At 53.3% G+C, this 14411-nt stretch overlaps 3 protein-coding genes across 3 annotated transcripts, besides 3 other annotated features; 1 reads left to right on the top strand and 2 right to left on the bottom strand.

Moving 5' to 3' along the window:
* Window positions 1–961: 961 nt before the first annotated feature.
* Window positions 962–1086: a sequence feature (rRNA 5S).
* A 1448-nt stretch (window positions 1087–2534) lies between these two features.
* On the bottom strand, window positions 2535–5066 carry PODANS_1_15260 (uncharacterized protein; the record flags this gene model as incomplete). Its single annotated transcript, XM_001906929.1, has 2 exons — window positions 2535–4392; window positions 4483–5066. The coding sequence occupies 2 exons, from the start codon at window positions 5064–5066 to the stop codon at window positions 2535–2537; spliced, it is 2442 nt and encodes an 813-aa protein (XP_001906964.1).
* A 3683-nt stretch (window positions 5067–8749) lies between these two features.
* Window positions 8750–10048, bottom strand: PODANS_1_15250 (uncharacterized protein; the record flags this gene model as incomplete). The annotated part of the gene is made up of 1 exon (XM_001906928.1): window positions 8750–10048. One exon carries the CDS (start codon window positions 10046–10048, stop codon window positions 8750–8752), a length of 1299 nt encoding a protein of 432 aa, XP_001906963.1.
* An 868-nt stretch (window positions 10049–10916) lies between these two features.
* On the top strand, window positions 10917–12822 carry PODANS_1_15240 (uncharacterized protein; the record flags this gene model as incomplete). Its single annotated transcript, XM_001906927.1, has 3 exons — window positions 10917–10939; window positions 11010–11936; window positions 11991–12822. 3 exons carry the CDS (start codon window positions 10917–10919, stop codon window positions 12820–12822), a joined length of 1782 nt encoding a protein of 593 aa, XP_001906962.1.
* A 345-nt stretch (window positions 12823–13167) lies between these two features.
* Window positions 13168–13230: a sequence feature (rRNA 5S pseudogene?).
* Window positions 13231–13240: 10 nt separating this feature from the next.
* Window positions 13241–13504: a sequence feature (gi|170941980).
* Window positions 13505–14411: the final 907 nt, after the last annotated feature.

The raw sequence follows: 14411 nt of genomic DNA, 5'->3' as shown, positions 1-14411 counted from the left end.
TGCAGCAGATCCTCAAGAAATGGGGGGGACTTTGCTTGTGAATGGCAAGGAATTTCCCAAGTGGGCGCGTGGTTTTTTTTTGTCTCTGTGATGGTTGAGGTCTTTTATGTGGGTGTGTGTGTGTGGGTGTTGTGTTTTCATGGCGGTTGTGGTTTTACCTTCGGCTGACCACCAGACCCTGGGTCGAGATCCACCGAACTACCGGCGCGGCGCCTCCCGCTTGATCTTTTCCCCGCGTTTTGCTGCCCCCGGCCCCTGCTCACATGCCTTGGACTGTGGCACCTCCACAGCTAGACAGCGGCAGATGCTCCAATAACGGACAGAAACAAGAAGCATCATCTTAGATGCCGCAGCCACAATGTCAACGGTCCTTGGCAGTGTTCAATATCGCGGGTATTGTAGCGGCCACCGGAATCATCAGGAGACAAGTCGGGATGCACGGCGTTCAGAAACAAAGGCATACAATCTTGCGCTGTTTCACCCAGACCAAGACGTCCTCTGGTATCAGGGAAGTGTGTGATGGCAACAAGGCTACCTGGTATTCTTCCAGCTGCACTGGAGGTTGGGTTGACAACCATCAAGGCCCCAAGAACCTGGAAGAGCATGTACCCCAGACCGATTTCTGGGGAAAACCCATGTACAAGGCCCATAACTGCCGAGCGCCTTCCGACCCCCGACGCCAACGAGAACCGGAAGGACAGGGAAACTTGGCCAAGGCGGTCTAAGACATCCAGACTTGGTAGATCCGCTTGGCACATATACTACTAACCGCATCGTTCTCCGCTCACCCAAACCTCAATTTCATTCTCCAACTCTTGCTCGGGCGATTGGGTCTCCAGAGACTACCTATACATCCACCAACTACCAACAAAAAGCCCACCAATAATCACTTCCTTTTCATCAACACCAACGTCAAAATCTTCATACCCCAGCAAAAAGGAGTCAAGGAACTTGGAGATAACAAAACATACAACATCGAGGATTCCCCAGTGGTCACCCACCTGAGTACTGATTCGACCCTCAACTGCTTGACGATGGGAGAGCGGACGGGATCCCGTATTTTCAGCTGGGTATGGTCGTATGTGAAAGACATTGATGAAAGTCAACTTGATGTACCTTGGATTGTTATTATACCTCGGTTGAGTTGTGATTGCGGTCCTCACAAGAGGCAACCCTCCCTTATGCGGGGATGGATACGGAAGGGGGGTCATCCTCGGCATCACACTGCTTGAAGATTGGTAATTCTTGTACTTTTTTCTTTTCATTACTACGTGTTTCTTTTCGCTGTTTCTTTTGCAATTCCTCTTAGCTGTCCCCTGAAGATGCACCCAAAGCCCTCGACCGTCAGTTCCCAGAAAAGAAACCACCAACAAAAACTATTGAATCCACAAATCAAGCATCCGGACAACCGTCAACCCAGGTAAGAAAAAACGAATGAAAAAAACACGCATCACGCCAGACTTCAAACGAGAGGGTATCATCTGTAAAGACAAATTCCCTCCCATCCGTCACACCTACAACCCCTAAACCCCATGGGCTATGCTTTTCCTTTTTTTTTTTGTTTCCTCCTTCAAACGCTCGCCAGGTAGCTTGTGTTTCCATAGCCAAAACCCATCACCAAACCAAAGTCGAGAAAACAAAAGACCCAGAAGACACACCCACAAGAATACCCAAATCAACACAAATCAGATCCATATCATTGTCCCCATCTCAACCCCCTTCTCAACCCACCCCCCTTTCTTCTCATTTTCCTTGTAGACCCGTCATCCACTACTCCCCCTATTTTCTCCGCCTATCTCGGATTCCTCGTCCTCTTCCTCCATTTCTTCTTCTTCCATTTCCCTGCAGGTGGTCACACCCAATCCCCCACGCATTTTCAGCACTTGGGTATGGTACATCTGCGGTGCCGCCGCCGGTCCTGGTTTTATTTTTCAACAAAATTGCGACAGAGAGCATGCCACAATAGAAAGAAAAAAAAGTTCTCCATGAATATGACAGCCTAAAACAACACACTCGGGCAAGACGACCCAACAGGAGAGCAACACTACAGGAAAACACCAGAAAGACAACACCAAAGACAACACAAAAGACAACACCAAAGACAGCACAGAGGCAGCACCATAACTAGAAAACATCAACAAAACACACCAAAGCACACGCACAAGTAAACGGTACAAACACCAAACAACAAAGCAACAAAAAAGTCACAAACAAACACTTACAAGACCGCTCCTATCGTACAAAAACACCGCTGTTCGTTTACCATAATCCCGTCCCCCAAACCCACAACCAACCCAAGCAAACAGACCCCAGGCAAATGTATACCCTTCATCGTCTTCTTCCCCGACGGGCCCTTGGACGGGCCCTCGGAGGCCGACCGGGACGCTGCCTGCTCCCATCACGAGAGGTAACTACATAAGGGGGCCCTTGTTGCATTATACGATAACCCTTCTCATCCTACCCAAAAATCCCCCCATCCTCAAGCACCGTATCGCTGATCGCCATATCCTTGAGCCGTTCGTTACCTCACTCTCCTAAACTTGATTGCCATTGACCTGATCGTGATTGCCACTGCCATTGACTCGAGGCATCTTGGCTGGAGTAAAATACCCATTTTGGCCGCCTCCCCGGGGAGGTGCACCATAACCACCACCTCCACCACGTCTGCCGCCGCCTCGGCCTCTTCCATAACCGGGCGCCAAGATCCCATTGCCCTGGTTTGCCGCAGGGCTGGGTGAACCATTGGTGTTGCCATTGAAGCCCCCGCGGCCGCCTCCCAAAGAACCCCTGGGAGGTCCCCCAAACGACCCACGAAATCCTCCCCGCCCACGAGGCCCTCTAGTGGTACCATTGACAACCGGTGCATCCGTCCGCACGTCCTGTGAGTTCCTGTAGCCGTTTCCGGAGCCGTTTCCAAAGCCGGAGCCGTTCCCATTCGCTTGAGAGGCTTTGGACGGGTTGCCGCGTGCGAGTGCTCTTCGGAAGCCACCGTTCTTGTTGGTTCTCGGCTTGCCTTCGACAACAAACTGGATCCTCTTGACCGGGTTCGCAACCATGTCATTGCCTGACAGGCCCGTCTTCTCGAGCTCCTCCTTCGAAGCAGTCCAAGGTTGAAAAGCATTTTCCAGCTTCTCCAACCCGCTCACTTCGGGGATCCATGTTCGGACATAGGACCCGGACGGGTCATACTCAAAACCCTGCTTGACCGGGTTGAAAATTCGCATGTGGCCACGGGGATCGTTGCCGACACCAGCGACGTACTGCCAATTGGCCCAATTCGACGACACGTCATAGTCAACCAGCAACATCTCGTACCACTCTGCCCCGTATCGCCAGTCAATGTCGAGGTGCTTCGCCAAAAAGCTCGCCACATTCTGTCGGGCGCGATTGGACGTGTACCCCGTGTGTAGCAACTCGCGCTGCGAAGCGTCAATCAGTCCCATGCCCGTGGTGCCGAGATTGAAGCGCTCCAAGATTTTCGCTACTTCTTCAGCGGTAGGCGACTGCCGAGGCAAAGCCTTCTCCTTGTCGGCCGACTTCCACTCTTTCGCCAGAAGACTCTCGTTGATGCCGCTGCCCTGTTGAGGCCGCGCTCTCTCCTTGTCGGGTGATTTCAACTTTTTCTCCTGAGCACTCCCGTCACCGTCGCTGGCTGCGCTGGCTGCGCCGTTGTCGCCAGTGTCGCTGTTCTCGCTGTTGTGGCCGTTTTGGGCGGTGATGCTAGCCATGCCGTCCATCATGTCGGCGGCATGGTCCAATTTATACCTCAACGTGCCCGTCAACTGGAACAACCTGTTCCCGTCTTTCTGGTGACAGAGCCTCATGTAATCGCGCCACAACAGTTCGGTCCGGATGGATTCCATTCCAGTGTTCTGTGCCTCGTCTTCAGACATACCTTCTTCCTTTGTCAACGCACCAAAGCCCTCAACGTCCTTGAAGGCGGGATCAGTACCACGTTCGAAGCTATCCATTGCGGCATGAACTTGACGGGCCGTGATGCAGCCCTGGGCTAAAAAGGCAGACAGCTTGGTGCTGAACTCGGTTCCAAGCAAGCCGTTGCGGGTCGTGTCATATGTGGTGGCGGCTCCGGAGCTGATCAAGTCCTTCAGCCGCTGGAGGGCGGCGTGCTCGCCTCCTTGGTAGGGGTGTGCAGACTCTGCACCCTTTGGATACTCGGGTTTGTTCGGGAGGAAGTCCTTCACGGGCGCAACCAGGAACTCAACCAGGCGATCGAGTGAATCAGGAATATGGAACGGGGAGGACTGCGGGGCGACCAGGGCGGCATCAAATGAGAGGCGGCAGTGAACCCTTCTCGATAGGCGGAAGAACCGGACGAGGCTTCTCGCGCAGGGGCAGCTGCTTCTTTTTGTACTCTGTGAAGACACCCGGCAACTTGTCGATGGATTCAAGACCCGTGTCACGGCTGCCAATCGCTACGTTAGCAACACGAGTAGACGGCCGTCGCCACAAAACTCAACTCACTCGTCAATGAAGTACTTTTCATCCACCCAAAGCTTCCATTTGGCCCCAACCTTTTTACACAAGGAAGCCACAGCCTTCTCGTCCGCCTTTTCCTCACTGCCCTCATGGCTGGTCATCCAGACAGCGCCGATTTTGGCATCTTTCTTGGCCAATTCACTGACCAGCGTCTCGACCACATCAGGAATTCTGCCCACACGGATGAAAAGGCCAGACTTGAGCTCCTTCAAGGTCTCTGAGAGGTCCCAGACAGCTTCGCCAAGAAACTTGGCCCGGTGAGGCCCGCAGCGGTGGTAGCCAGCTACCTGGCTACGAGGTGACCCGTACGGGTTCGTTGCACCAGCAGACTGGATGAACCCCGACACATCGATCTGCTGGGCATCAAAGACATACACAGGGAGGTAGGCATCGAACTTCTCCTCATCTGGTGCGGTAGCCGCAGCATGGAAGAGGGGATTGTCTGACGTCCGAAGGTCACGGCGGATGATGTGAATGAGGATGTTTTGGGGTGCTTTTGAGACCGTCATGATTGCTCGTGAATGACTTCTATCTGAACTTGGTTGAGTCGTAGTCCGATAAACAAGCATGCACTAGGCACGTTCGGATCTGTCTTCCTGTCAGTCAAAGAGATTCGGCGATGTCACGCTGTCCAAAACAGACGCAAGATGGGAAGTGGGAACAGTGACGGAGGGGGGATTTAAAGAGGGGGGAACACCGAGAAACTGACTTTTTCTTGAGCTAAGAGCTAGTGGTCACGTATCTGAAATGGTGGAAACTGTGGCACGGCCGGTGCAGAGGTTGTCGGACACCAGTTGGGGAGACCAGAATAGCTGTTCTGGCAGGCTAGTTCGGATGCTAAACAGCTATGCCAAATGCTATAGAGCATTCCAAGAAAGCAATGTTGATAACCAGATATAGACCAACGATGTCAATGAATAGTCTTTGACAAAGAGATGTGGGGGAGGAGGGGGGAGGGGGTGGTGAGGGTCAAATACACATCTTGACCGAAGACCAGAAACTCGTCAAGTTCTTTACCAGGCAGCCTAGCAGCGTCTGGGGGTCTTTGGAAGAAGGAACGAGGTTGTTGAGAGTGAGGTGAGGAAGGAGGTGAAGAGTAGATGAACAGGGACCCATGAGGAGGCGGGACATGGACTAAGTATCCGCAGTACCTCGAAGGGGGGCGCAATGATGATGTACGACATCCCTGGAAGTGACTGCCATGAGTGGTCAAGTGTCAAAGAAAGACGCACCCCTGAGGGTTTGCGTGGGGTTGGTGATGGGGAAGCAGCCGGGCTGCATGGCTGCATGGCAGCATGGGCGGGAAGACGAGAATGCCGGGTGGGATGGAAGGGGTGGGTGATGATCCTGACCATCGGGCCAGAACAAGACCAAGAATATACAAAACTCATGACAGAAGGTCTCACCGGCATGCCGCCAGTCGACGGCTCCGAAGCCTTGTCTCTTGCGCCCACCAGCGACTCGAATGTCTGGGGAACCCCTTAAACGTCTTGGCCCACCGGCCGAGCAAAACTGTGACATTGTAACTGTCTTGTTAATCCTCATTGTTGATGGTTTTTCTCTTTGACGTCTCGTTCTTTGGTTCCTAGGATGGGCAAAGTGAGGCTTTTGGCAAGTGCAATCGAATTGAATATGCCAAGCGATATCTTGCCTCTTTGGGCGAGATTTGAGAAACGAACGAATGAAAAGAGCCGATTACTTCGATCTCAGCGAAGGGCCCCATCGCCCGACGATCGAGCCAAACAAAAAAGGCCATTGCTTCAAAGAAGGCCAAGGCAATTCCCATCCCTGTGGACAGGTGGGAATTGGCCTATCAACAGCCGGGAATTCAAAGCCAAGGCTGCTCGTCCAGGTCCTCGGATGTGGTCCCGGCGTTGGTGTCTTGGCATCCCCGACGTCACTTCCCCATTTCCAAAATGCGCTGCTAACTGTTAAATTTTGGATGGACAAATATCTACTGACACTGGTCCGCAGGCGTCTCCGGTCTCTGTTGGTGAGGAGGTTGTGGTGTGTGGACATCCACAAGAGGCCTTCATCGGTTTGTGTTCCCTGCAAGACCCTTTTTGCATTCTTGCGCGACCCCTTGTCTGCTTTCCTCATGGCTACACAAGGAGATGTCATGACGAGGTAACTTCTTTTTCTGTTGCTTCACTTTCGCCCTGCTCTTAGCCCTTACCCGAGAACCAACTGAAGATCGCCATCATCATTCCATCCTCGAGTCCTCGCTAGCGGCAAACCCCAATATCAACCCGACCACTCCAGAAAGAACGACCTCCTTCTTTGCGGCAAAGATTGGTTCATGTTTCACGGCAGCAACTCTGGTACCTAGAAATGTTTTATGTAGGTACCGGTATGTAGGGACTCGTGTGAAGCCGGACGTGCCGGGGTCAAGGTTTTACGCCTCATCTTGTTGGAACGCTCACCGAATGTTCTTCTGGGCGTGGCGTTTCTGGTTAACACACCACCTGGTCCCTGGTACTCTCTCGGGTGCCAGCACGACAAGGTCCATGGCTTCTTCTGCCAATACCTAACTTCCAGGGCCTTGCTCTAGATGCTAGCATAGCCGGAGGGTAACTGATCATTTGACGTCAAATGCAAGACAAAAATCAAGATCTGAACTGACAGTGTCTTATGCAGTGTTCGACTCACCCGCTGTTGTGTTATCGGAAAGCTTTGAAGGCTGATATTCGAGGAACTTTAGTCCCAAAGGTTCGCGTTGCCAAGTCTGGGGAAACCCGCCAACAGCGGGAGGACCTGTTCCCTAGCCGTTCAGCCACCCTAACCGATTTCCCGGGTCCGGAAACGGGGCTGATAACTGCCACGTGTGGCTCTATCAGGTTTGCCGCAACATGAAGACGGTCGAATCTAGATTTGAGCTGACTTTCCTGGTATCCTTGCTGGGATGACAGCTCCCATATGGAAGGGTCCAGCCATGACTGAAGATATCAGCTTGACATCGAGACCCTCTTGCTCTCTAATCCAACCATGTCGACTGCCTAGCTCCCCAGGAAATCCCAGCTGAGTGATTCCAGCAAAGCTTTTGCAAAAGTCGGTGTGGTTGATCTGGATCCATGTGTGGGCGGCGTGAGGGTATACCTACAACCTCACGCGATACGATGAACCCAGGTACCCAACATCACGGTCAATGACCTTGTTCCTAAACTCAACGAAACGGCATGCCGCTCACATGTCTCTGAATGTACCAGTCGCATGGTCATCAATCACCCTTCTCATCGTCGAGACTTTTTTTTCCCGAGACAGATCACCTTCCATGCACGGCACATTCGATTCCGTCACCGTGCATTTCACTATCCACCCACCCGCTTCCTGGTCTGATCGCGAGGTTCGACGACTTGCGCATCGATCAGAGCTTCTATTCCTCGTCGGAAATACCATCATTCTGTTTCAGACCCTTCATACCTAGGGTCTTGGCTGAAATGTCTTGGATGCTGAACAATATTCTTGTCATCAAGGACATGTTCCCGGGTGGGTGCTATCAAGGTTACGGTGCAGATTTAACAGGCATCACTTGGGCGGCTACTACCACCACATGACCTTGGTTGACCACCTAGAACGTTCCGAGCCTTTTCGGGCATGGGATAGACGCCGCCGTGGGTTGATTTATATCGACGTATATTGGCTCTTGTGGGAACTTTGGCCTGGTCGATGCGGGATATCCCTCGTTCAGCGGTTGAATCGGGCGGTATATATGCATCTCGGCGACCCCGCTGTAGGACCCTGCGACGGACCCTCGGCGGCTGTGGGTGTTGTGGAAGAGGAACAACCTGCTGCCACGAGGTAGCCACATGGTTCGTGGGGTAGAGACGGATGATATGCTCCGACGGGAGATGGACCCGGCGGCCGCGATATTCTTCGCATGCGGCTGCACGGGCATTAGTGCTTGAGCTTGATGTATAGGTAGATAGGTCCTTGGCCCACGTGTGCTTGAGAGGCACATATGCGTAAGCTTTTACATGTGTATGTAGTCGTCTCTTGATCTTGCGTTCTTGGCTGCCTTTGGATTCGAGTACCACACCAGAACAAAGAGTACTAAGAGCCTGACCAAGAATCTCTTACTTGGTTTGAACATGATCCTCCACTCTATGTCTGAAAAGCCGTAAAACTGCTATGTAGGCCGCTGATATCATATCATATCCACCAACAAGCCCGTGTCCCACTATTGCTCTCGGCGCATGGTCTTCCAACATGACGATGTCTTTCCTCACCTATCATACACCTCCCCCAATTCTATTCAAAACTCGGCATGCGCATCCTGCACCTTTCCCCCCCAACTAAACATCTTCTTACCCTCCCCCTTCCCATTGCCCTTCCCCCCCACAAACAACGCCTCCGCCTTCACCGTCACATGCCCCGTAGCCGGCTCCTCAATCACTGCGTCCACCCAGCTCTTGTAATGCCTCTTCCCCCTCTCACGTTCAGGCAACTCCTCCTCCGTCCTTGGTCTTACTCTTATGATATAGAACCCATTCGCCAACGTCGCCTTTTTGTATTCGATATTCAGCTTGGCAGTCACACCCGCCAGCCCACCCCATTGCTTAAACGCTGCCCTACCGCAGCTCTCATCCAGAATGGTGGCTAAACACCCCCCGTGAACAACACCCGGCCAGCCGATGGTGGCCGGACCAAAGAAGATCACCGAGACGAGCTCGCCGATGGAGGCGTTGTGGAAGATGCGCTGGTAGCCGCCCACGCCGCGGGAGCCGCGGAGGGTGTGGGCTGTTATGTGCTGGGAGCGGTGGGAGGGGGGGAGGGTGTTGTAGGCTTCCCAGCTGGTCCAGGCTGGGTCGGAGGAGAGTTGCTGGACGATGGGGAGGCGGGAGGCTTGGGAGTGGAGGTCGGAGATGACGTATTTGTCTTGGTCGGTGTCGGGGGTCGGAGGGGTCGGGGGGGAGATGAAGAGGCGGAGGGTTGAGCCGCCGATTGTGCCGAGGAGGAGGAAGGTGCCGGCGAAGAGGAGGCGGGAGATCAGACGGCGGCGGTTGGGGCGGCGGTTGGGGATGGTTTTGGTGATGAGAGGCTGTGGGGGAGGGGGAGGGGAGGCGTCGCTGATGTGGATGGTTTCCGGGAGGGGTTCGGAGGGGGTTTGTGAGGGTGGTGGTGGTGGTGGTGGTGGTGGTGGTTGGTTCCGGGTCGACCGGGAGGTTGAGAACGCGACGGCGGCGACGAGGTTTGGTCGGGGTTGAGCGGGGATTTGCCGGTGGGCAAGCCGCAGGAGCGGACGGTAGGTGTGTATTCTCGGGACCATTTTCGGGATGTGTGGTTGCGGTTGTGATCTCGGCGATCGGCGGAGGTGACACGGAGGAAAAAGGTTGGCTTGATTAAGGGTCGGTGCTTGGTTGAATTGCGGTGCCGTGCCGGTTTCCACGTTCCGTCCGGGCCGAGGCCGAGCAAGACAAGACAAGAGGATTTGCGCCTTGGTTCTGATTGGCTGATGATAAAAGTGGGATGCCAAGCGCTTGGAAGCGGAGTCTGCTTGTTTTGCCGTGACAGCGGTGTCGATCGGGGCAGGGGTTTGTGCGATCTTTGACATCCACAACCGTTTTCAAAGATCAACGATCACAGCCTGATGCGGGCGATGAGGACATGTCATTTTTCCATTTGTTTCCGAATTCCCCAGACAACTGGATCGGAGGGAGTCACTGCCAGTCTTGGCCCTTGATTTAGCAGCAATTACTCACCAAACCCACGATCACCTTGCTGTCTTGGGCCTAGTTCGTCCTGTCGCTCTATCGCCATGTCGCAGATCGAAGCCGCTCTTGTCAGTGCCGTCCCATGCGGTCCCGTGCCAGCGGCGCTCTGGCGTACTTTTGTTTCCGGCAGTGTTACTGCCGGCGGCGCTTTTGACTTTCCAGGGCACTCCGTCCGATCCAGAACCGCATCTGGCAGGTCACCGGGCTCTTGCTCATCAGGGCTGAATATATGCGGGTCATCCGGATTGGGACCCAGCTACACTGACATCAGGATTACGCGGCAGTTCGTCCGATAGATGTGAGAGCCAGGCCAGGGTCAACCCCCATCGAAATCGATTTGTTTGGCGCTTCTATCTCGACATGTTGCAGTGGGTTTGAGTGCTTAGATATGGATCCTCCAAGAAAAAGGGCGGACACTGCCACGGGTCCCGAAGGGCTGGCCCCTTCTTTGATCGATGACGAAAGGGTTCATTTTGCTTGGGGTCCCGCCTTTCTTTCCCCTGGATGTGTAGCTTTGCTCTCTCTTTCACCGCAAACGAATCCTCACTTTCTGTCATGACGCGCTGGATTGACTTGTAAACGCCTCATTTTTTTGGTTGGGATCGACACGTGCTTTACTCTTTCACCGTTTGAGCCCTTGGGACGAGCCAAGGCTTGCAGAACCCCGGAATAACCTCATTACACGACCACTCAAACACGCTTTTCATCATGGCTTACGATTATGCCCTTGTGTAAGCTCTGCTCTCTTCCTTTGAGCCGCCCGAGACACGATCATGTAAATATACTAACTTTGGTGTCTAGACATTTAAAATACACGATACCCCTTGCTGCGTTGCTTACAGTTATCGCCTACCCAATATTCCACCGAATACACTTCCTCCAGATTGGGAGTCTAATAGTTGTCTCCTTCCTCGCGACGCTACCATGGGACTCATACTTGATCAGAAGCAACATTTGGACCTACCCGCCAGACGCCATCATTGGGCCTCGTCTCTATGGAATTCCAATTGAAGAGCTGTTCTTCTTCGTGATTCAAACATACATCACCTCGCTCTTCTACATCCTCCTCAGCAAGCCATTGTTCCACCCTCTGTACCTCAGCACCCAGAGAAACCCACCGCAACGGATCGCCAGAGGCAAGGTTATCGGACAGGGCATTCTCGTCGCATTGACGCTCTATGGTGTTCACCAGATTAGAACTGGCGGTCCTGGCACCTATCTGGGACTTATTCTGGCATGGGCCTTCCCATTCGCCTTGTTGACCTTTACTGTTGCGGGCAGATTTATTCTAACCCTGCCCTTGACCTCCACTGTGGTTCCGATCATCATTCCGACAGTCTACTTGTGGCTCGTGGACGAGCTGGCTTTGGGACGTGGAACTTGGGCCATTGAGTCCGGCACGAAGCTGGGATGGTGTCTGTTTGGTGTCCTTGACATCGAGGAGGCTACCTTCTTCCTCGCGACCAATATCCTCATTGTGTTCGGCATGGCAGTTTTTGACCAGTACTTGGCCATCATCTTTGCCTTCCCTCACCTGTTCCCCAAGGTGCCTCGGTCTCCCACGCCTTTGATGTTGGTCCAGAGCCGGTTCTCAAACACCAAGCAATACGATCTCGAAAGGATTGCGGGCCTGTCCGACGCTGTGACTCGGCTGAAGGCAAAGAGCAGAAGCTTCTACCTGGCCAACTCGCTTTTTACCGGCCGTCTTCGCATCGATTTGATTCTTCTGTAAGTCCACCCCACCTTCCCATCTTGCTCAGCATGTCACTAACAGCTCTCCAGGTACTCCTTCTGCCGCCTCGCCGATGATCTCGTCGACGACTCCACCTCCCGCACCGAAGTCAAGTCCTGGACCACCAAGCTCTACAAGTTCCTTGACCTCCACTACAAGTCCGACGTAAAAGCCAACAAAGCCCGGATCAACGACTATATCGACGAGGCTTTCCCACCCGAGGCAAAGTCAGCACTCAAGTATCTCCCAGCTACCATTCTCCCCTCTCAGCCTCTCTACCAACTCATCGAGGGCTTCGAGCTCGACTCCCAATTTTCTTTTCATGACTCCTCCGAGTCGGCCAAGTACCCCATTGTCGACGAGGACAAGCTCAACTACTACGGCCAATGCGTGGCGGGAACAGTAGGCGAACTCTGCGTTGCTCTCATCATCGAGCACTGCGAGCCAGAGATGCCTGATGAGCGCAAGAAGATGCTCATGTCGGTTTCACGAACAATGGGCGTGGCGCTGCAGTATGTCAACATTGCACGGGACATTGTTGTAGATGCCGAGATGGGAAGGGTCTACCTTCCCACTACCTGGCTCAAGGAGGAAGGTCTCACCCCAGAAGACGTCGTCGCCCATCCAAGGGGGAAACATGTGGAGAACCTGAGGAGGAGATTACTGAGCGAGGCGTTCAAGTTGTATGATGAGGCGAGGCCGAAAATGAATGGGATTCCCAAGGAGGCGAGGGGGCCGATGATTGGGGCGGTGGAGACGTATATGGAGATTGGGAGGGTGCTGAGGGAGTTGGAGGGGGGTGTGGAGTTGGAGAGGGGGAAGGCGACTGTTCCTGGGGGGAGGAGGTTGAAGACGGTGCTTAAGGCCTTGTTTTCTGCTTGATTTATCCGTTTTTAAGGTGATCAATAATAGGGATTCTAAAGAGACGGACGTGTTTGACTTTGTATATATGGGAGGCGTGCCGGTGTTGAGCAGACAAGGGGATGGGTTTCAGCATTTCACTCATAGCGAGCTGAGGAGTATGTCCTTTTTCGAAAAATTCCTTTTCCGTGTACACCTAAACCGTTGGCGAGTTCGAAATAATCCTTCTCCGCTTCTTCACACATTATTTTGTGGACTTAGTCGTGATAGCACAACCTCAACAACGGAAATAGCCGAGCTCGAGCCAAGCCGTGAGACAAACTTAAGGTTATACCATTCTGTTATAAGCCCATGGGCCGGCACAACATATCACATACGATCATAGGCAGTTGAATATACGGGATCCCGTCCGCTCTCCCCTAGTTAAGCAAGTAATTGACCGCAATGTTATTTTCTAGCCACCCTCGGACAAGCGAGAGAGACAGTGGAACTCTTCCTCTTCCGGTGCAAGAAATGGACGGCGTACCGAGCAGAGATGCTCCAGCGCACAACCACTCACAGAGGCAATATTTCCTTCTATCTAGGAGGGAAGTCGCCGTCGGATAAAGAAGACTGGACTCCGAACGTCAAGACCGTTCGGGCAACGATTCGGTTCGCAATGTCCACGGGCCGACTCGACGCGAACCAACCGCAGGCCAACTGAAATACCTAACCGACCAACCACCACTCTCCACCGACCCTACACCTATTACCTCGTGCTATAGATAGCAGGTACCGCTTCAGCCGCCGAAGATGGGACGTTGAATACTTGGAGAACCGACTTCAAGCCAACCTACTAACAATCCTATTAACCCACGAGAATACGTAGAGAAAGGGGAAAAAAGAGTGTATAAGCTAGATCGGACTTTGCATGGGCTTTAGGGAGATCAGGGCATATCTTGGGGAGTGTATGCTTCAATCGGTAATAGTTGCCCTTTCGGCTTAGCCGCCCGGGCGTTAATAAATCAATCAATCAATCAATCAATCGAACCTCTTGAACTAAAAACGCCGTAACCGCTTCAAAACACCAGATCCATCAGAAATTTCGGCCGGTTTAAGCTTCCCAGTAGTACGCCAACTGCGAGCTTCTTTGGTCGCTTCTTTCCAAGCCCTCTTACGTAAATTGAGAGCCTTTTGCCCGGCCGCTTCCACCAGCTTCTTCGCCTTGATGAGGGCCTCGTCCTCCCTCTTTCGAACCATTTGCCGCCCATCGGCCACAGTAAGCACCCCCCCTGATTTTAAGCCCCCCCTCCCTTCGATGCCCAGCGAGCTCTGGCAACAGCCTGGGCCAGTTATGTGGCGCTCAGGCCCCTCTTCGTCTGGACCAGCTCGGTAGCCGTGGTGAGGAACCCCCTGATGAACCTCCCCATGCCATCAACAAGTTCATCAGAAAGATCGTCAGGTAGCGAATTCGACAGCTTATCAGCCACTTTGTTCATCTGCTTGAGGGTAACAGGTGTGCTGACGGGGAGGGCTTGAGGTTTGGGTGTGGGAGAGGGGTGTCTCTGGCCGAACCCTCTGCCGCAGTTCAACCAGTACAACAGAGGTATCGAATGGAAAGATGACAGTTC

The sequence above is a fragment of the Podospora anserina genome, chromosome 1, assembly GCF_000226545.1.
Source record: "Podospora anserina S mat+ genomic DNA chromosome 1, supercontig 4".
Classification (NCBI taxonomy): domain Eukaryota; kingdom Fungi; phylum Ascomycota; class Sordariomycetes; order Sordariales; family Podosporaceae; genus Podospora; species Podospora anserina.
This window is presented reverse-complemented; position numbering and strand designations above follow the sequence as displayed.